This window comes from Barbus barbus (assembly GCF_936440315.1).
Source record: "Barbus barbus genome assembly, chromosome: 12".
Lineage (NCBI taxonomy): Eukaryota > Metazoa > Chordata > Actinopteri > Cypriniformes > Cyprinidae > Barbus > Barbus barbus.
In genome coordinates, this window is record NC_136740.1 from 32,684,150 (window position 1) to 32,706,431 (window position 22,282).

The 22,282-nt window shown below is 37.9% G+C and overlaps 1 protein-coding gene across 3 annotated transcripts; it reads left to right on the forward strand.

Moving 5' to 3' along the window:
• The first annotated feature begins 1,036 nt into the window (after positions 1 to 1,036).
• Positions 1,037 to 18,763, forward strand: LOC306877807 (dual specificity protein kinase CLK2-like). Of its 3 annotated transcripts, none has more exons than XM_079429783.1 (13): positions 1,037 to 1,122; positions 2,292 to 2,446; positions 3,891 to 4,053; positions 10,981 to 11,065; positions 11,149 to 11,215; positions 11,303 to 11,419; positions 12,599 to 12,765; positions 13,512 to 13,606; positions 14,301 to 14,430; positions 14,614 to 14,696; positions 15,698 to 15,777; positions 15,868 to 15,958; positions 18,148 to 18,763. In XM_079429783.1, exons 2-13 carry the CDS (start codon positions 2,292 to 2,294, stop codon positions 18,319 to 18,321), a joined length of 1,407 nt encoding a protein of 468 aa, XP_079285909.1. In that variant the 5' UTR covers positions 1,037 to 1,122; the 3' UTR covers positions 18,322 to 18,763. The 3 variants fall into 3 exon arrangements, with proteins under 3 accessions (XP_079285909.1, XP_079285908.1, XP_079285910.1); XM_079429782.1 differs by having other exon boundaries at positions 1,046 to 1,122; positions 10,978 to 11,065; XM_079429784.1 differs by lacking the exon at positions 10,981 to 11,065 and having other exon boundaries at positions 1,048 to 1,122.
• Positions 18,764 to 22,282: the final 3,519 nt, after the last annotated feature.

Sequence of the window (22,282 nt, forward strand, 5' to 3'; positions counted from 1 at the left end):
GGTTTTGTTTATTTGAGCCACTAACAATTAATACCGTATTTAGTCAGTGCTGTTTGTCTTGTTTTCCAGCACAAATGACTAGATTCTTAAATCAAGAAACATTTACTGGACATACAAAATAACTGAAGACATGCAAAAAATGTGAGATTATACATAAAACCAGAGCAGATTGGGCTCTGAAAAATCAACTGAATTCAAAGGGAAAAATAACTCCATTAGCAGATATTTGTTCTTGTTTTAATCATAAACTCTCTTTATTTTGATACAATTTTCATTAAACAAGATTCTTTTTTATTTTGAAAACAAGCAGAAGCTCGTCATAAGTGTAGTTTGTTAAAGTATACTGTACTCTATTCGTCTGTTCTTAATAGTATTTTACATCAATGACAGGTCGGGGCAAGTTGTCACAAGCGTTTAGTGTGTTATAAGTTACAGTATAATTCATTTATTAAAGCACTGCTGGTCACAATAATGAACTGATTGTTTGTTATGTTTCATCTGTTTACTGCCTATAATATTAAATAGCAGCTCATTGTGACAACATGCCCCGCTGTAGTGTGCTGACAACCAATCCGCTTCAGCGCTCCGCGAGTGTGAACACAATCAGGAGGGTGAAAACTTTTGAACAGGATTTATATAAAGGAAAGTCTCATAGTGTCAAATTATTGCTTAACTATAAAGTTCATCAAGACAAACCTGGAATGTTGGTCTCATTTCAACCTAAATAAACTATTTCACACTGGTCTGGTTTTGTGTTACAAACATATAAAAGTGACATTTATAAGGTACACTGAAAAAAATTCATAAAAATAATTTCCACTCAGAAATTATTAGTACATTTCACAAACAATTACAAAAACAGGTAAATTAAACGAGTTTTGAGGTAAAAACTGAAATAGTATTTTCGTGTAAAAAGTACTCTAATAATATTTGTTTTATTTACAATTTTTCGCAGTGTAGGTATTTTAATCATGTTTTTATTATTGCATAAGAAAGTGAAAAATGACGGGAGCGCGCTCGGAGCTCGTCACCGGAAGTTGTGCGCGAGAGTTTCCGGAGCGCTATAATAACGGCAGAACGGATTTTCTGTGGGACAAACGCACCGGCGTCGCTGCTAAAGCGGTAAATGTTGTCGTTATATCGCTGATTTAGGGCTCAGAAACAAACAAACACACTGTTATATACACACAAACACACATGTAATGTAGAGCAAGTATTAATGTGATATACTGACGCTGGAGTTTTATTATCTGTCGCTTCTTCTTTGTTTTCTCGCATGAATCATCATAATATTCCTCAGTTTTAGCTTCTGAAGGACAAATAAACACAAATAAGAGGTTTATTTGATCACTTCATGAGCAGACTGTGTTATCAACAGTCCGAATTATTTCAATAACGGTACTGTATTAATTCTTGCTGAATTCGTTCAATATAATGCCAGATGTTTCTCAAAAATTAAGTTATATGTGAATTTTGACTTTTTTTTAAATGGACGTTTTCAAACTTCATGAATTTGAGTTAGATGTTACTTCATTAAGGTTTATGATTAATGCAATTAAGTTATTGACATTTGAAATCACAGGAAATATCAATATATAATATATTTTATGTTTTTAAATAAATATTTTCTATAAGGTATCAAAGAAATCTCAAATATATATATAAATATGTAAACAGTGCCTCTTTTATCCTTGCACTCGGTTTATTTACGCTGCTTGTTTTCTTTAAAAACACTTCTCTATTCTTTTGTTTTCTATTTATTTATTATATAATTTAAAAAAGCATCTGCTAAATGATTAAATGTAAATATACATCTGTTGATTTCCTTTTGTTTGTTTTTAAAGATGTGTATAATATGTTGTTATATAATATTCTGATGTGCCAGTAGTTCTGCTTAATAATTCATTATATGTTGATACATTTTTAAAAAATAACAAAACATTAGCAGTTAGAGAATGCCTTTCATTCCCAAAGACTAGTCTTACCTGAAAGCTGACTTATGACCCGTGTTATAGGAAAACTAGTTTACTAGGAAGACTAGTTTAAGCAGCCGTCTCCTGATGTTTGTGTGCACTTGACCGATGCTAAACATTCAGCTCTGAAATCACTGGAATAAATTACATCTTGAAATATATTCAACTAGAAAGCAGTTATTGTAAATAGTACAAATATTTCACAGTATTTTGGATCAAATAAATGCAGGCTTGATCAGAAGAGATTTCTTCTTTAGAAACTGTTGAAAGTGTTTGAGTGGGAGTTGATTGATGAGTGATGGTCTCTGTGGTCCGCAGATGCCTCGCTCTCGGCGATACCCGTCGTCAGAGCGAAGCCGCAGCAGGAATCATCACGTTCGGGACGACAGCCGCAGACGCCTGCGCAGACGCTCCTCATCGTCCAGCAGCAGGAGACGCCACAGAGACAGACGCAGGAGACACCGCTCCAGGAGGTAATGAAGGCCTTAAACCTCTTAAACTCATGCCATTACATGTTCCATGCACTGCAAAAAATTAAGATCTTCCTCAGTATTTTTGTCTTGTTTTCCAATATCAAGATACATTTACTGGAGATGCAAAATGAAAACATGAAGTCTTGTTTTCTGAGAGTTAGATGGGGAATGAAAACTGTTTTTCCTTTGATGATTTGATGATTTTCTGAGATATTTGTTTCAATAATAAACTCACTTCTGTTGGATCAGTTTCTCAGAAAACACAACTTTTTATGTCATTCATGCCATTCTCAAGTAAATGTATCTTGCTTTAAGAGTATTTGCCCTGGAAAACAATCAGAAGGTACAGTGAAAGTTATTTTCCTATTCTAGCGGCAGGGTTCTTATAGTTAACAGATAATAAATCTATTTAAAACATGCTTAAATTAAATGTTAACTGAAATAAATAAATGTATATATATATGTGACCCTGGAGCACAAAACCAGTCATACGGGTAGTTTTAAAAAATTGAGATTTATGTATCATCTGAAAGCTGAATAATAATAATAACAATAATCTTTCCATTGATGTATGGTTTGTTATGATAGGACAATATTTGTCTGAGATACAACTATTAGAAAATCTGGAATCTGAGGGAGCAAAAAAATCTAAATATTGAGAAAATCTCCTTTAAAGTTGTTCAAATTAAGTTCTTAGCAATGCATATTACTAATCAATAATGAAGTTTTGATATATTTATGGTAGGAAATTTACAAAATATCTTCATGGAACATGATCTTAATATCCTAATGATTTTTGTCATAAAAGAGAAATGTATAATTTTGATCCATACAATGTATTGTTGGTTATTGCTGCAGATATACCTGTGTTACTGATGACTGCTTTTGTGCTGCAGGGACACATATATTATTTCAGCAAGTTGCCACACCATTTCTTGTTTTTTGTAATTTAACTTGAAGTACTAAAATAACTAAGACTAATAAATAAAAATGACACCACATGACACATTTACTAACTGTAACTAAAATAAAAATGAAAACACAAAATATAAAAAACAAAGTTAAAACACAAAAACGGTGTCGGGAGCAGAGCTATTCAAGCAGTTTGTTTGTTTTGTACATAAAGCGTAACAGAGATCTGTTGAAAGTTGTATTGTCAGATTTTGAAGTGTTGCTAATTCAACTCATTATCTGCTTCCTAATTTAAATTTAGAGAACAGATTGATGTACTGTGTTCCCTTCTGTTTATTTACTTACATTTTGCTTAACCTGGTCTTAAAAAGGGCTTAAATTCTTCAATTTACCTTCAAAAAATCCTGTTCAGAGATCCAGTCCAGTCATCTGGAGTGTGTCTGTCTGTATTCATAGATGCAGACAAAAAGACAGGTCACCTATGAGATTTGCTTAGATCCAGTGAGAAAGTGTTTGCATCTCTGTTCTCCAGCTGTGAGGAGCGCGAGAGGAACGGCACGCTCACAGACAGCTTCTTCAGACACGACTTCTGTGCGGATCGAGACGCCGGAGCGGAGCAGAGGAGCAGCCGACGCAAGCGCAGACGCCGCAGATCAAGAGCACGCTCGTACAGTCAGAGCCGCTCCGTATCATCTGTGAGTATGAACACACACTCCTGCTCTCATCTCGCTCACATTCACTGATTATCATCAGTCCAGATCAATCCAGATTCAAGCCATTCTTCAGTCCTAGTGAGAAAATCGTGAGATTCAAGCATTTACATATTTCATTTTGGATTCATCACTGGATTATTTCCTGTGTAATCAGATCGAAGTGCAGGATTTTCAGTCTGAGCGGTCGATCATATTTCTAACAGATTATTTGGTTGGTTGCATGAACGCAGCTGATGTAGAAGTAAAATGGTCAAGGGTTTGATTTCTGTTCATTAATACACAATATAAACATTACCTTTTGAGTTCATTTTGTGTTTTGAAGTAAGACCGTGAGACAGGGTGAACTATCACTTTAACTCATTTAGTCTTCAATATTTTTAACCAAACTGACCAAAGATGCTTTATATCTGCTTTTAAACATCAGATGTTTAATCTACATAATGAATATGACATTTGCAGATTTTCATGTAAATCCTTTTAATCAACATTTATAATTGTAATTGCAATATCAAGCAAAATAATCAACACTTCTGATTTTTTCATAATCGTGCAGTCCTAATATTTGTCTGTATTAAGCTTGAGATTGTTTCATCTCGCTTCGTACAGTAATACACTCATGAATCCATTGGTTTCCTCTGACAGAAGGTCTTCCATCTTTCATTATATTATGATGTATGATGGATCAATTCAGTCGCAGCCTTTAAAGCGATTGATCTGTTTGTTTCTGTAATCAAGTTGTGTTGTGTGTGTGTTGTGTGTGTGTGTTTGTTAGGCGTGTGCAATATATATCGTCTGAGATAATATCGTAATTTTAGTTTTAACGATATGTAATTTGACATTATCGAGTATTTTGCAAAAACCAAACAAAACGCCTACGGAGTGCATGCTTGCATTACATGATGAAGTCTAGACTAGTGCGCGTTTAGAAAAAAAATGGCTTTATTAAAGGTAAAATTACCCATAAAAGGTAAAAATCTATTTAATTTCTATCACTGATGTGAACTGACCACACAGAATATGAAGAATATCACAAACTAGAACACTGAGGAGGTCACGTGTCGTGCTCATGAACCTAATCGCACTCCAGTAGAGCTCCGTACGTTTGGCCCTTTTTGCAGTTTTTTTTTTTCGTTTTATTTTAAGTTTTATTCATTAATAATACTTTCACTGATGGCATACAATCTTCCGTCGGCTTCTCCGATTAAGAAGAAATCCAAGCCACCGACTGCGAGCGATGTGATGGACAAGATGGCGAACACTGTTACACACTTCGAGGACAGTCTAAGAACCGAGGTGACGGCGATGCGGAACGAGTTCGCTTCTCACACGTCAGTTGTTCAGTCACTATGCTCTAAACTGGATCTTCTTACAGGGGAGATGAAAGCACAAAAGAAAGTTTTTGCAGATCACGATAGGCGAGTAGCTGCGCTCAAGCAACAGGTTGTGGACTTACAGGATGGCAATAGGTGCAGCAATCTGCGTCTGGTCGGATTGCCTGAAGGTTCAGAAAAGGACCCATTTCACTGCTGGTTATACTCCGTATAATTGTGTATGTGACAAATAAAAATCTTGAATCTTGGACGACCCTATGGGCTTTTTGAAAAGATCTCTACTGACGTGGCTCCCGTCTCTGGCGGGTAAAGAGATTGAAGTGGAGCGAGCGCATCGCGTGTACACAAGGCTCTCCTCAGATCGCGCTAAACCACGGGTTTTCATCTTTAGACTGCTGCGGTACACGGGCACGGAGCTCATTCTGCGGCCGCCAGACTTCATGCCCTGGTGAAAACTTCCGACGGAGCAACGCTGTCTTTCTTTCCAGATTTTACTCCGGTCACCGCTAAAAGAAGTAGTGCATTTGTGCCAATTAGGAAGGAGATGAGAGACGCTCTCTCTATTCTTTCTATCTTTTTTATTTTTAAATAGAGATACTAACTAGTCAGTATGTGTCTATGGGGCCAGATGTTGGTGCTTCAGTAATCTGCAGGTTTTGTAGACGCCACGGACCATATTAAGGGGTGCTGGCAGATCAAGGTTTGTTCTTGGTTTGATCTGCCATAGTTCATGGGATTGTGCTTATGTTTTTTTTAATGGTAACGGGGAGGGTGGGGGGGGGTTTAATGGTAGACTCAACTGGTTTTATTCTCAAACTTGTATTTTGTCTTATTATGCAGTAATTATGTTTGACTGAGCTTAATATTCTGAGCTGTAATATTAATGGGCTAAATGGCCCTCACAAACGTACAGGTTTTCTGGATCTTTTGTGAAGAAGAAAGATTGATATAGTGTTAGCTAAAGAATCCCATTTGAAAGAGGAGGATATACACAGGCGTAATAATAAGCTTTATGAAGTGGTATCTCACTCATCTCCGGATACTAAAACCAAGGGTGTCCTAATATTGGTGCGGAGGACTTTAAATATGACTATTTTAGAGAAAGGTTGTGATACAGATGGTAGAATAACACATATAAAAACAATAGTGGAGAATAGGAGCATTGTATTTCTCTCAGTTTATGCCCTTGTACTCCTGACCCTACTTTTTCTCTGTTTTGTCAACGTATCTCTTGAAGTTTTCAGATTTTGAAGTTGTATTGGGTGCAGATATGAATTCTGTAATGTTGCATATCCTGGATAGATCTGGACCAAAGGAATCACACTCTAGAGGTTTTTTTGGTTTCTTTTCTGAATATGAATCTGACATCTCCTAAGGGTAATCTCTTTTCGCAAGGATCTTTAGGCACGTTTTTTCATTGTTTTTGTGTTTTTTGGGAGTGCCCTTCTCTCTCATCTTTTTGGACTCAGCTCTCGCAGGACCGGTTATATTTGTTGGGTACTGAGATATGTTTGACTCCGCGCCATTTTTTCTTGAATGACTTTTAGGACTTCACCTTGTCCGTCCAACAAAGATCTTTACTGTTAGCTGCTCTCACAGCAGCAAAGATTGCTGGTCAACCGCTGGAGTCCTCCTCACACAGTGGACAGATGAACCTCCTGGACGGTGTGTTTGTTGGACATTATCTCAATGGAACGCTCTACTTCTCGTGTACATGTATCTAGTGTGGAAACTGCAAGTTTGTGTCATTCAGCGTTTGATGTTGTGTCATCTTTTCTGGAATCCACGTAAAAATTATTTTTGTGGGTTATTGTTACTGCTGTTTCAGGAAGAAAATTTAATAAAAAGTTAACAAAAAAAAAGAATATCAAAAACTGCATCTATCCACGGGAGTCAGATATCAGCACAATAACACACTCGGCAAAATATCTGTGTCTGATTATCGTAATTGAAAAAAATCCCCAAAAATATCGAGATACAGTTTTATTTCAATATCGCACACCCCTAGTGTGTGTGTGTACTTGTTGGGGTTCGTGTGTGTGTGTGTGCTTGTTGGGGTTCGTGTGTGTGTGTGTGTGTGTGTGTGTGTGTGTGTTTGGGGTTCGTGTGTGTGTGTGTGTGTGTGCTTGTTGGGGTTCGTGTGTGTGTGTGTGTTTGGGGTTCGTGTGTTGTATGCAGTTGTCAATTTTATTTAATTTCTGTATTTTCTTAAATGGGTGTGTATAGAGTATTTACAGAGTGTTAACTTTTAGTTTTAATAACTTTTTCTTATTTGTAAGTCGCTTTGGAGAAAAGCGTCTGCTAAATGACTAAAAGTAAAAGTAAAGTGTGTGTGTGTGTGTGTAATGAGATCTCTTGGTCCTGGCTCTTCAGACTCTTCGTTTGGGGTCTCAGGATTTTCCCAGGGGCCCGTGAGGAACGTTTAAAATTAGCCCAAGTCTCATCTCTCTGTCTCACACTCACACACACACACACACTGTCTCTCCGTCCTCAAGATTTCCTCCTGTTCCCGCACTTTCTCCTCTCTCAGGTGTAAATGTGTGTTTTGCACAGTAGTTATGGGTAAAACAGAGTTTTACTCTGTGCTCAAGAGCTTCTTGGACTGCGTCTGCCTGTGTGTGAGTATCCTTCACGCTCTGGCTGTGTGTTTATCGGCATATTCTGGCAGCAAAAGTTTCTCCAGCAGTGAGCAAATCTGATCAAATCTTCATTAGTGATGCCCTCAAGGGTGAAAATTATTAAAGTAGATGTTTTGCTGTTTCCTTATCATGTTTGTGTTAGTCAGTCATCATTAGGATGAGCTTTATATGAAACAGCAGAGGTCTTTGAGATGCGTGCTGGTGTTTTTTTGTGTTTTCCTGTTCTGAAGTTTTATTGTGAGTTGTTTAGCTCCACATTATACAGATGACCCTGTAGATATTCTGTGTGTGTGTGTGTGTGTGTGTGTGTATCTCTAACCTCGTTCTCAAGTGTCTGCTGGGCTCGTCGTGCTTGTGTGTCCGTCTGGAGTCACTGTGTTCTTGATTAAGATAGACGAGGTGTCCAATTAAAGAAACGCACAGCTTCATGTCTGTGTGCGGCGTTCATTATCACCTCAGCTCATAATGAATGCTTAGTTCACAGTAATGAACATATAATGCATGTCTGACAGGCAAGCGTGCAACAGCAAATAAATGTTCCAGATATTTGTCTTATAAGGTTTCGAGTATATATCCATAATGCTTATATTAAAGTATAATTCCTGACTTATATCAGTCTTCAGTCAGAAGAACAGATAAACCCAGTTTGGGTCATTCTGTGCCAAGATCAACCAAATATCAGAAACTTTTGCAGTTTTTTTCTAAAGAAAGACAAACATAAATAGTGATTGAAGCCAAAATATTAAATCATTCAATATTAAGTCATGAATGTATATTTACGGAGTAATCCATTATTTTTTAGAGAAGAGTCAGAATGACAATTTTCACCTGAGATTTGGAGTTTTATAGAGAAACAAGATACATTTCTAGTTTCAAGTTATTTTTTCTTCACACATTCCTCTTTAAAAGAACAACAGGATCAGCTGTAAGCAGAATGACCCACATTTGGTTCTTGACCACTGAAAATGTGCACAATTTAACATTGAACCACATTGAAATTTCTATATTTGCTCTACTTTTTGAGTTACAGGCATGACAGCTTCAGGGGAAAAAAAAAACGCAAGAAGTGCTTTTTTCCATTTCATTTATGCATTTCTTTCACTAGAAAAAAAAAATCTAAATCTGTTTTTTCTTAATTTTGACCTAGTTTCTTTTGATATATTTTTTAGTAGTGTTCATATCGATATCAGAATTATATCGCATTGACCGAAATTAAGAAATATATCGTGATATAAATTTTGGCCATATCGTCCAGCCCTAGTTTTCCACGCTTTTCCGGCGCTATAGAAATGTGATGTAATTAGTTTGCTTACGCTGCTGTTTCTGGATGAGGGTAAGGAACAGAGACTGGTGGCAGCGAGTTGTGTTTACCTCAGAAATGCGACGCTTTCTTCCCCGCCATCGTTTCTAATCTCTGTATTACTACAGGTGTGTGTCACGTCATTCATGTATGTCACGAGCGCATGCACACTTTGGTCAGAGCGGCAATACTGCGATTAAGGTGTTGACATGCCTGTATATTTTTTTATGATTATGAGCTTAATCACATTATTTAGATCGAAGTATTGCGTTTACATGAGTTAAACTTTAGTCGCAATATTGCCAAAATCTCATTATAATCGCATTAAGAGGGTGCATGCAAATGCACTCACTGCTGACAGACAAGTCCAATTTGTTGTTTAACTGAAAATACCCAGAATTCTCCTGTGATGTTAGATACACAGAAACACACACGTTTACAGTTGCATGCAGTTGTCACCTAAAAGATTACTAACATCTGATCTGTTTGTTTCAAACATTTGTGACTGTAGCAGTTCACATTTGGACAAAAGCCACTCTCAGGACAGTGTGATGTTTTCGTTCTGTGACACTGACAGATCATCTGAGTGAATGTGGAGGTCCGGTGACGGTGCTTGTGGTTTCTGAGGGGTTCTTACTCTAGTCTAAAGCATCCGCTTTCCTCAGAACAGTGTGTTTTCTCTACAGTACGTGTGTTACTCTCTCAGTGTGACGACAGTTGCTTCGTGTTCAGAAGTTTCAGAAATCTTCTTCTAACAGCAGATCTATTCATAAATCAAATCCAAGATCTATGGTGGAATTTAAATAGAATAGATATTAAGATGCATTTCTATAACCCTGACTGATTTGAAAATGTAAAGCTCCTGAAATGGGTCATAGCTACACATTACCTGACCGCTTGAAGTAAATACACTACAGCGCTCATTTATAGGCATGTATTTATTGCTTGGACGGAGCAAGGACACAGATTCAGTCAAAAGGTGCAAATAATTACATTTTAGACACATTCTCAGTCATTTTGCCAACCAAATTAAAGCCCTAGGAGAGAACTGCTGTGGTCTGATCAACCCAGAGTTTCATTAATGAATCCACATTTTTAAACAAATCGAGTGAGTCACACTATTCTGTGTTTTTCTAAATTAACACAATGATAACTTTAAAATATCTTTGATAATAACTTTATATTTCATCACATGATGTGCATGTTAATTAAATTAATTAATCAGCGCATTAATTACAACCATACCATACAACCAAAAATCATTAGGATATTAAGTAAAGATCATGTTCCATGAAGATATTTAGTAAATGTCCTACCATAAATATATCAAAACTTAATTTTTGATTAGTAATATGCATTGCTAAGAACTTCATTTGAACAACTTTAAAGGAGATTTTCTCAATATTTAGATTTTTTTGCTCCCTCAGATTCCAGATTTTCTAATATTGTCCTATCATAACAAACCATACATCAATGGAGAGATTATTTATTCAGATATCAGATGATGTAGAAATCTCCAAAAATTGACCCTTATGACTGGTTTTGTGCTCCAGGGTCACATATGATCTGACCCCCTGAAGGTCATTGTGTAGTTGGCACCCTGGTCAGAGGTAACTCTGTTTGTCTCTCTCGTCAGCAGAGTAATGGGCGTCTGCGAGCGTGGGTTAAGGATGACGAGGAGGGTCATCTGATCTATCGGACAGGAGACGTGCTGCAGGACAGATGTGCGTCTGCACTGCATACTAGACTCTGCATTCACTGGCGTAGTGTGTACTGTGTTTGTGTGACGCTTGTGCTTCCTGTGCAGATGAGATCGTGGGGACGCTCGGGGAAGGAACCTTTGGGAAAGTGGTGGAGTGTATCGACCATCACAGGTGAGTCTCACACACACACACACCTGGCTGTGTTCTCAGCTGATTGTCACAGGTGTTTCAGTGTGTGTGTGTGTGTGTGTGTTACAGGGGAGGCTCTCACATCGCTCTGAAGATCATTAAGAACATGGAGAAGTACAAAGAAGCAGCTCGCCTGGAGATCAACGTCCTGGAGAAAATCAACCAGAAGGATCCAGAAAACAAGAAGTGAGTGTCATTATTACTGGTGTTTGGGTCGTGATCAAACCCTAGGTGCTACAGACAGAGCATCTCTGGTCTAGACTTTTGCACAGACTGACAAAATGTTTAGTTGTCATGCTTGTTTCTTGAGTGTGTAGTTCTAGTAATGATTGAGTTTTATGTGAATGTTATATTTTGAGTGATTTACATTTAAAGGGCACCTATTATGCAAAAATCACTTTTATAAGATGTTTGAACACAGTTGTGTGAAAACAACCAGCCTATAATGTTAAAAATCCACCAACTCATTTTTAATAATCTAAAAAATCATAAACAGTCTCTCAGAACGAGCAGTTTCAGATTCTGCCTCTGTTCACGTCACCGAGGGGAAAAAGTCCCGTCCATCTGTGACGCTGCCCTATAAGCATAGATACAGCCCTGAGTGAGAAGCAGCAGTCTGATTACGCCAAAGAGGCAATACAAGTGTTGTGTTTTGGGATGCACTAACGAACATAGGAGTCTCCATAGACTCCCTCCATCTGAGCCGCTGAGGACACTGTGGTCAAGTTTCATTGTCTAAGGAAATGTCCCGGACAAAATCGGTAAAGTCCCCAATACGTGTAGGGATCAATATCAACGCTTTGTGCGTTAAGTCAGCTTGAGTATGTTTTCTGTAAATATAACAGGCTTGTACTAATCGTGGAGTGTTTATTTGCAAAGCACTGCTATTGCCAGAGCTTGAGCTCTTGAAGCTCCGCCCTCTTTCATTAAAGCAACATACTCCAATACAGCGCGTTTTAGCTCATACCCTAAAAGTGGACATTTTAACAAGCTATAAAAAATTCAGGTATTTCAGGTCAGGTATTTTGAGCTAAAACTTCTCGTACACTCTGGGATATCAGAGACTTATTTTACATGTTGTAAATGGGGGCATAATAGGTCCCCTTTAATGTGTTTATTTTTTATGCTAGTTTCTTTTCCATTGAAATGCGTGAGGGCTACACGGTTTTCAGCTTTTTCCCCAAAGATGACAACAAACTTGTGGAAAAACAACACATTAAATAGCTTTTTTCTTTTTACATTTCCCATATGAATGTGTACTGTTACACCCCTACAAAATGCCCACATCTATTAGTGTCTGATTATAACTTTGTACTTTTATATTATCCTGATGAACAACAGTAAAGACAGTTGGGTCTCTCTCAGTCTGTGTGTGCAGATGCTGGACTGGTTCGACTATCACGGGCACATGTGCATCAGTTTTGAGCTGCTAGCTCTCAGTACCTTTGACTTCATGAAGGAAAATCATTACCTGCCCTACTCCATCAGTCAGGTGCGACACATGGCCTACCAGATCTGCCTCGCTGTCAAGTGTGAGTTCACACACACACACACACACACACACACACGTACACGCGCTCACACTCACACGCACTGACACACACTCACACACACTCACGCACGCACTCTCTCACACACACACTCACACACACTCACGCACGCACTCTCTCACACACACACACACTCACGCACGCACTCTCACACACACACTCACACACACTCACGCACGCACTCTCTCACACACACACACACACACACACTCACGCACGCACTCTCTCACACACACACACACACACTCACGCACGCACTCTCTCACACACACACACTCACGCACGCACTCTCTCACACACACACACACACACGTACACGCGCTCACGCTCACACGCACTGACACACTCACGCACGCACTCTCTCACACACACACACACACACACACACACACACACACACACACTCTCACGCACACACACACGCACGCACACACACACACTCACACGCGCACTCTCACGCACACACTCACACACACACACTCTCATGCACACACACACACACACACACTCTCATGCACACACACACACGCACGCACACACACACATACTCACACGCGCACTCTCACGCACACACTCACACACACACACTCACACGGTTCCATATGTGAATCAGAGCTCCTGCTGTGTCTGGCTGTGAGCAGACGGGGGCGCTGCATGCGCTAATGAACAGTGTATTTTCCTCTCCTGCTCGCTGGGTCGTTTGTGAGTATGGTCTGTTTCTCTGATAGTTCTGCATGACAACAGGCTGACACACACAGACCTCAAGCCAGAGAACATCCTGTTTGTGAACTCTGATTATACCGTCACGTCTAACCCAGAGAAGGTGAGATCCACTGATGTTATCATTTAAAATGAATCCACTCTGATTTCAGCTTCAAATTTAAATACACACACAAACAGTATATTTAGAAAATATTTACATGTATATATTTATATTCATATAATTTGTTATAAATAAATATATTTTCATATATGAACATAACATTTTCTGAAATATATACATGCATGTGTATTTATATATACATAATAAATATACTCAGTACACACACATGTATATTATGTAAAGAATAACTTTTATTTTGGATGTGATTAATCGTTTGGCAGCACTACTATAAATGTAAAGTGTTAAAAATTGCTCTAATTCTATGAGAATAGAGTCCTCACTGCAGCTATAACGATATTTGGAATCACTTTCAGAGCAATGAATGATAAAAACATTGACAGCCAATCAGAATCCATCCTGCTTTAAAGAGCTCGAGCATTTGAAGCAGCAGGCGACAAAACTGCAGTGTGTTTAGAATAAACAGAACGTAATCGTCCGTTGGTGAGGACGCGTATCTTTATAGTTAGTTAGTATTATTGGTGTGAGTGTCCCTTAACATGCATTACGTCTGTTCTGAAAAATACATTTTTGAATTTGATGATGTTGCTGTTGAACATGAGCACTGTGGTCAGTTAGATAAGCGTATACTCTGTGTGTGTGTGTGTGCGCGCGCGTGTGTGTGTGTGTGTGTCAGAGACGAGACGAGCGCTGTGTGCTGAACACGGCTGTGAAGCTGGTGGATTTTGGAAGCGCCACGTTTGACCACGAGCATCACAGCACCATCATTTCCACCCGACACTACAGAGCGCCGGAGGTGATTCTGGGTAAGAGAGTGTGTCAGTGTGACCTTCTGACGGCTTTCAGCTTGTGTGTGTGTGAGTGTGAGTGTGAGTGTGAGTGTGAGTGTGAGTGTGAGTGTGTGTGTGTGTGTGTGTGTGTGTGTGTGTGTGTGTGTGTGTGAGTGTGAGTGTGTGTGTGTGTGTGATTTTCTAACTGTGTTTCTGTAGAGCTGGGCTGGAGTCAGCCGTGTGACGTCTGGAGTATCGGCTGTATTCTGTTTGAGTACTACTGCGGATACACGCTCTTCCAGGTGTGTGTTTGACTTTAACTGAGAGTGTGTGTGAATTTGTGTTTTTGTCACATGACTTTACCGCTCGTCTGCCATATTTATGAGCATCAGTGAGATTTCCAGATTCCTGTGATCTGCAGCTGTATTTTCAGCATCATTACTCCAGTCTTCAGTGTCACATGATCTTCAGAAATCATTATAATATACTGATTTACTGATCAACAAACATTTCTGATTATTATCAATGTTGAACACAGTTGTGCTGCTCAATATTTTTGTGGAAACCGTGATACAAATTATTTTTCAGGATTCACAGATGAATAGAGAGTTCAAAAGAACAGCATTTATTTGCAATAGAAATATTTTGTAACATAAATGTCTTTACTGGCACTTTTGATTTAATGCGTCCTTGATGGAAAAAAGTATTAATTTCTGTTAAACACGCACCCCAAACATTTGAATGGAAATGTAAGACAGTTTCCACAAAAATATTGATCAGTAAATGAGTATATTATTATGATTTCTGAAGATCATGTGACACTGAAGACTGGAGTAATGATGCTGAAAATACAGCTGCAGATCACAGAAATACATTACAGTTTTACAGTTTAACATGTTGGAGGGCTTGTTTTTTTTATATTTATACAACTGTATATATACAAATCTGTACAAAAATGTTCTGTTGCATGTACCAAGAGCTCCTTAAAAACCACAACAATGCCTTCTTTGTTTGCGCACACTTGGCGAATAAATCTAATTCTAATTCTGATTCTGACAGAAAACAGTGATTTGAAATTATAATAATATTTCACTGTTTTTACTGTATTTTTGATCAGATAAATGCAGCCTTGGTGAGCATAAGAGACTTCAAAAACATCTCAATTATTCCTTTGAGCAGTAGTGTATATTAAACCACAATCCATCTCTGTGACACTTATCCATGTTGATGCTCATAAATATAAACAACTGTTCCTGAATCAGATCCATACGTGTTGTTTCTTGCATGTATGTGTGTGTTTTAGACTCATGATAACAGAGAGCATCTGGCCATGATGGAGCGAGTACATGGACCTGTTCCTTCCAGGATGATCCGGAAAACGAGGTCAGGAAACACACTGACCATTGATTGATTGATTGATTTGATTGATGTGAATAGAGTCCAGTGTGAGAATGACTTGACCTCTGCACTCAGGAAGCAGAAGTACTTTTACAGAGGCCGTCTGGACTGGGACGAGAGCACGTCTGCGGGACGATACGTCCGAGAGAACTGCAGACCTCTGAGAGTGAGTGACAGATTACTCTGAACATTAACTGGATAAATATCATTCTTTTTTTTGTAGTAATAAAATAGACCTAAGTGAACAATAGCCTTTAAAATGACTTAAAATACATATGTGAGGCATATGTCCACAAAACCAGTCATAAGGGTACATTTTTAGAAATTGAGATTCATACATCATATTTGTCTGAGATACAACTATTTGAAAATCTGGAATCTGAGGGAGCAGAAAAATCTAAATATTGAGAAAATCTCCTTTAAAGTTGTTCAAATGAAGTTCTTAGCAATGCATATTACTAATCAAAAATTAAGTTTTGATATATTTACAGTAGGAAATTTACTAAATATCTTCATGGAACATGATCTTAATATCCTAATGATTTTTGTCATAATAGAGAAATGTATAATTTTGATCCATACAATGTATTGTTGGCTATTGCTACAAATATACCTGTGCTACTGATGACTGCTTCTGTGCTGCAGGGACACATAAGTAATAGCAGTGAGACAATAATAATTAGTTTAAATAAAGAATCAAAAGCAAGTTATCATATGGTTTTATTGAACAAATCTGTTAAAATACATGATGTATTATAAACAATAGAGCTTATGTACATTACGCGTTATAACAAATGCCAGCAGAGGGCGCCAGCGGCCTGATCCTATTATCCTAATCCTTCTTTAATATTGACCAAACAACATTTAATTCAAATGTCTACTTAATCTGTAATATTTGGCCATTTCTTTACAATAGAAATGCTGTGACACACACACACACACACACACACACACACACACACATAACGTCCTCGCCGCTGTCGCCTCTGGCTTGCTCAGTTGGGGACACTTCATTTCCAGCGATATCGTCGACATGATTGCACAGATACTATTTAAACTGAACTGAGCTGGATGATGACATCACTGAATTCAGTAATAATGAAATGCCTTTAACTGAAAATCTTTTTTTTTAATCTTTTAATTTTACATTATTAACACACTATTTTCCTTTTTTGATATTGTGCAGTTGCTTTGACACAATTTACATTGTTAAAAGTGCTATATAAATAAAGGTGACTTGACGTAACCTACACGCATGTAAATAATTAAAGCACATATATTAATCCTGCATAAATAGCATTATTGTAACCCCTACAAACAATCAGCTGATGTAAACGGCCTGTCTCTCTCTCTATCTCTCTCTTACCTTTTTGTTTTGTAGTTGTATTTAATCGTTTTGGTGAGACCTTTTAACTGGAATTGTTTATTTGTGGTTTTAAATGTGCTCGGAATCATCGATTCTGTTGCCAATTGTTGAATTTCCTTTTAGGTCAAGCAAAAATGGCAATTTCTGATACTTGGAAGATAAAGATTGAATGAAATTTAAGTAGCAACTAGTGTTGTCACGATACCAAAATGTAGACTTCGATACAATACCTGACTAAAATATCTCCATACTACGACAAAAACATAGAACAACAGGAAAAGTAATTGAATAATAGATGATCCAAATGGAGATCATGGTTATTTTATCTATTAAAAAAAAGCATTTCATCCCCCTTTAAAAAAAAGAATAATAAAAATCACGTCAATGCTTTACAAACTGTGTTTTTCAACCTCGTGGAATGAAGAATTGTGATATATTTTCAGTATTATAAGGCTATGGGAGATCTTGTGCGTTTTGAAATGATTTGCTGTTATCAAAGGGCTCTGTGTGACGTTAGTGATGAGGATTTTCACTGCAGAAGATGCTTTTCTTCCTTGGATCTTTTGTCTTGTTTCCAGACCAGATATCTAAAAAATCTTAAATCAAGAAGGATTTTCTAGACAAGTAAAAATTATTGTCTTGTTTTCAGAAAAAATCAAGTCAAAAAAACAAGCAAAATAATCTTATTTCAAACAAAAAACAAGATTATTTTGCTTAACTGAATATTTACTTGTTTTTTCTGAAAACAAGACAATAATTGTTACTTGTCTAGAAAATCCTTCTTGATTTAAGATTTTTTAGATATCTGGTCTGGAAACAAGGCAAAAGATCCAAGGATGAAAAGCATTATTTGCAGATAATCTGTGTGTGCTGTTGTTTTGGTCTGGTTTATGTATTTCAAATGCATTGTGTTTGTAAAGTAGGGATTGATTGTGTAATGTTGTGGATAATTGTAATAAAGGTGTGTTCTCTCTCTCTCTCTCTGTCAGAGATATGTGTTGTGTGAGACGGAGGAGCATCATCTCTTCTTTGATTTGTTGGAGGGCTTGTTGGAATATGAGCCGGATCGGCGCTTGTCTCTCTCCACTGCTCTGCGTCATCCCTTCTTCAGTCCGCTTCGAGACGCTGAACACTTCAGTGGCGCCCGTGACATCAGCCGGTGACCTCTGACCTCTCCTTTAGCCTGTGCTTCCACTCCGCTAGAGTCCCAGAGCGGGATATCCTGGTTCTGATCCACATGAGCAGGTTGGTCATTCAGTCTCATGAATATGTGATGAAGAAGAGGCTGCTAACGATTGGCTGAGGTCTCTGCTCGCTGCTGATTGGTGGAGTTCAGCACAGAGAGAGACGTGACAGCCAATAGAATTAAACTGACACCTTCACAAGCTCCCTGATTGGTCAGCCTTCGTTTGACGGACAGCTTCAGGGGGCGGGACGTCTTAAGGTTGTTTTGGGATCATCACAGGATTTTGCACATGTCATGGTTCTCAGCAGATGAACACTTTTCAGTATTTATTTTATGACTTGAGTTGTTTTGTATGAGATGAATATCCTTGTTTCTATAGTACATGCGGTCTGTAATAAAACGTGCTTCATATCATTTGAGCGAGTGGAAGTGTGTGTGTTTATTAGGACTCTTTTGTAAGGTTTCCATCCATACAGCTCATAAATCAGCACATCCTCACGGGATCAGTATTTGTCTGCGCTGAAACCAACTCATGTTTGCTTGAGCGCTTCTGAGGAACAACTAGTCACAAAGTTAGCAGGTTAGTGGCACCAATATTCAGAGATTTGACATTTAACAACTATATTAAACTGCATATTAACCAGTACAACTATGTATGTTCTGATCTGATTTGTTTTGTGAATCATAATAATTAAATGTTAAATTATTTTTGCACAGACATTATATAATCTGTATTGTAATATAATCTGTTTAAGATAAAGCTGCCCTCGGTGGTGTATACAGTGACTATAACAATCTGATGTCCATCTGCTGCTCTTCTCTGTGTCTGAACTGGGATGTGAACTATATGCTGATAGTCAAGTCTGATTCTGTGAATTAAGTGATTCATAAACTCGGATATTAACTTTCCCCGTCTAAATACTGTAAAGCTGATTTAAAGCCACCCAGCTCTATATAAAGCCGATGTAAAGCACAATTAGCATTGTTAAAAGCGCTATACAAATAATGTAATATTGATTATCTTGAAGTCCTCTTGAGGTTTTAGGTTAATATTTCAATAATTTAATGATGTGTTCACATGTTCACGGTTCTCTGATGTCCGTCCTTCAGAAAAAATATTTTATGGTAACACTTTCCAATAAGGCTCCTTTATTAACAATAGTTAACCAGAACTAACAATGAAAAAACAAAATGGCAAATTATTAATTTTAGTTCAGAATTTCAACACTTACTAATACATTAAAATCAAAAACTATCTGTTAATATGATTGAATTCATCTGAGCTAACATGAACTAACACTGAACAGTTGCTTTTGTATTAACTATTATAATTAATAAATGCTGTAACAAATATTATTTATGTTAATGCATAGCTAATGTGACCTCACAGTGTAAAGTATTACCATTTTGATTTTAAAATGAGTAGTTTTTATGGTTTAATTATTAGTTTTCTGAACTGTTGAACTGTCCCTCACAAACCACCCCTGTGATAATAACACTAAATTAATATTAATGCTAAAGTCAGTTCTTTGATTCGGTGATGTTATCTGTCACCACGCAAAGGGACCCAGAGCCAAAGGCAAGTCAAGCAGAGAATTCATTGTCCACAAAACGAACTCCGGCAGGATCAGGCATGCGCAGAACTGGAAAATAATTCAGGACAAAACTGGAACATAGAAGCAGACTTGATTTGTACGAGAGGGAGTGCGGTCCCGGCCGGAGCGGCGAGCGGTAACTTCCACAGAAGGCTGTACAGGCCGGAGGGTTGTGTCCGGAGCCAAACGAACACTGGCCGCAGAGATCAGGTCAGACACTCCACAGAACTCGACTTGACCAGACAGGACTATTCTTGACAAAACACAGAGTAACGGTAGTCAATAGAATGAGAGCTGGCAGAATGGCTGTGAAGCACAATAATCTGGCAAAGAAGTCTAGTAACACAGAGAGAGAAATAGAGGAGCAAATCAATGTCAAACGGAAACAGGTGCCGTCCCAATCAGTGCGAGCGAGTCTAGGAAGCAGAGCAAAAAATAGAAAGGAAAAGAAAACTAGAGTCAGACCCGGCTCATGACATTATCATCCAGCTCAGCTCTCTACTAATAATCAGAGTTCGGAAAAGTATTGATCCAGGTCTGGAAAAGTATGGAAAAATATTTCTGTTTCCAGACTTTTGCCCCTATTTAATTTTTTATATGATGTGAGATTTCATGGCAGCTGTTTAGTGATTGTCAAATATGCACTTTTTGATTATGCAAAATGCTGGTTATAAGCATTTTGGGTTTCTTCTTCTCACAATATTCTTGGCACCGTATTACATAGCCTCAAGGAAAAAATAGACAGACTTTTATGTGCACACGAGAAACCATTAAACTTAGCATATAGGACGATGCACAGAGTCACCATCAGCTCATTTAGCGGTGTGGTGTCTTGGCCATCACAGAATATGCATTAAAGAGACCTAAGACCTTGAAATATGGCATACTGCCCTAACAAAAGCCAAATCTGAAACACTTTTTACACTTTTTTTAATGACCTTTGAACTTGTCATCAGCCCATCTCGTCTCATGGTTTTTCTGCTGCTGCAGAGGATGTGTTAAATTTCACATTATGCCTTGATATTAGAGGTAATACAATAAGAAAAGCCCAATTTTGAGCAAGTAGATCTCTGTTAATTCATGTGCATCCATGCTCTAGTTTTATTCATAGTGAAGCACAAAGGAAATAGGTTATATAAAAGTAGAAATCGTAATGTGTAAGCTTGAAAAACATTCCTTGTGAATAGTTCCTCGAGGGAACAAAAAAGTATTTTGTGTCCATGTATTTTTTTTATTAATTTTTTTATTATTATTTTAGGGACTCTGTAGGTTGTTACTTTGAGAAAATCAATGAACAAAAAATTGAGAAAATAATATTTACAGGTGGCTGTACTGTATACCAAATATATAGCTGAAAATAATGCTCTATGAATCATTTGTTAGATATGGTCTGAAAATCTACTGAGAGGTTTGGAAATTTGAGTCTGGAAAAGAATGGAATTTAAAAATGGAAAATGGGTAGAAACCCTGGGTTTCTGTTTTGATTTTCAAAACTAATGTGAGACCAGTGAGGAGCTAATTCAGCGAGAGAAGGTGTCAATAAAAAGGTCCATAAACATACTAATCAAGCAATTACAACTGTTTATTATTGCTACACACAGCTGATATCAATAATACTGATACTGATTATAAGTAAATGCATAAAATGATGATAATCAAACCATAAACTCATTCAAGAAAGATAATCATAAAACCAGTGCATAATACAAGGATGATCATGAATAAAAGATAATATTGGTGAATGAATAATACACTAACTTGAGAATACACTAAAACTAAAACCCCAAGCAAAAGTATTATAACCAGTATACAACCTCAGAACTGTGCCATCATCTTCACTCTTCGGTGGACTGAGGAGCTCGTTTCAGTCATCAGTGGAAGACCAACACCTGTCCGAGGATGTGACCTTTACCCACGGCTGAGCTGCCAATGAAACCCCCTTTTATTCCTCAAAATTAGGTGCGAGTTAAGAACAACCCTCCGAGTGAGAGAGAAGGCAAGTTAGCCAGACTCGCTCTTCCTCCTAATTGGGTGCACTCGCTTTAGTTACCAAAAGATGAACCATTCCTCAGCAACATCTCTGAGGTTTCACAATAAGTGTGTTGTGCCAGAATTCTGCACCTGGATGATCAAACGACAACAGTTCCCAACCTTATCTTGAAGGTCAATGTAACCTCTCTCTCGTGCTTTCCCAGGAGATTGTGATGTTGTTTTGCATCAGTTGCAGCCTTGCCCCTAGCATTTCAGTCTCTAAATGTTCATCCGTTGAGCGTATCACAAAAAACAACCCATCTCTTACACCCTGATTACTGTCAGTGCAATCAGTCAAAGGTGTGTGTGTGT

Coding starts and splice junctions, on each gene's coding strand:
- LOC306877807 (XM_079429782.1), top strand. CDS start 2,292: ATGCCTCGCTCTCGGCGATACCCGTCGTCAGAGCGAAGCCGCAGCAGG. Junction 2,447..3,890: donor AGGAGACACCGCTCCAGGAG/GTAATGAAGGCC, acceptor TCTGTTCTCCAG/CTGTGAGGAGCGCGAGAGGA. Junction 14,697..15,697: donor GCGGATACACGCTCTTCCAG/GTGTGTGTTTGA, acceptor TGTGTGTTTTAG/ACTCATGATAACAGAGAGCA.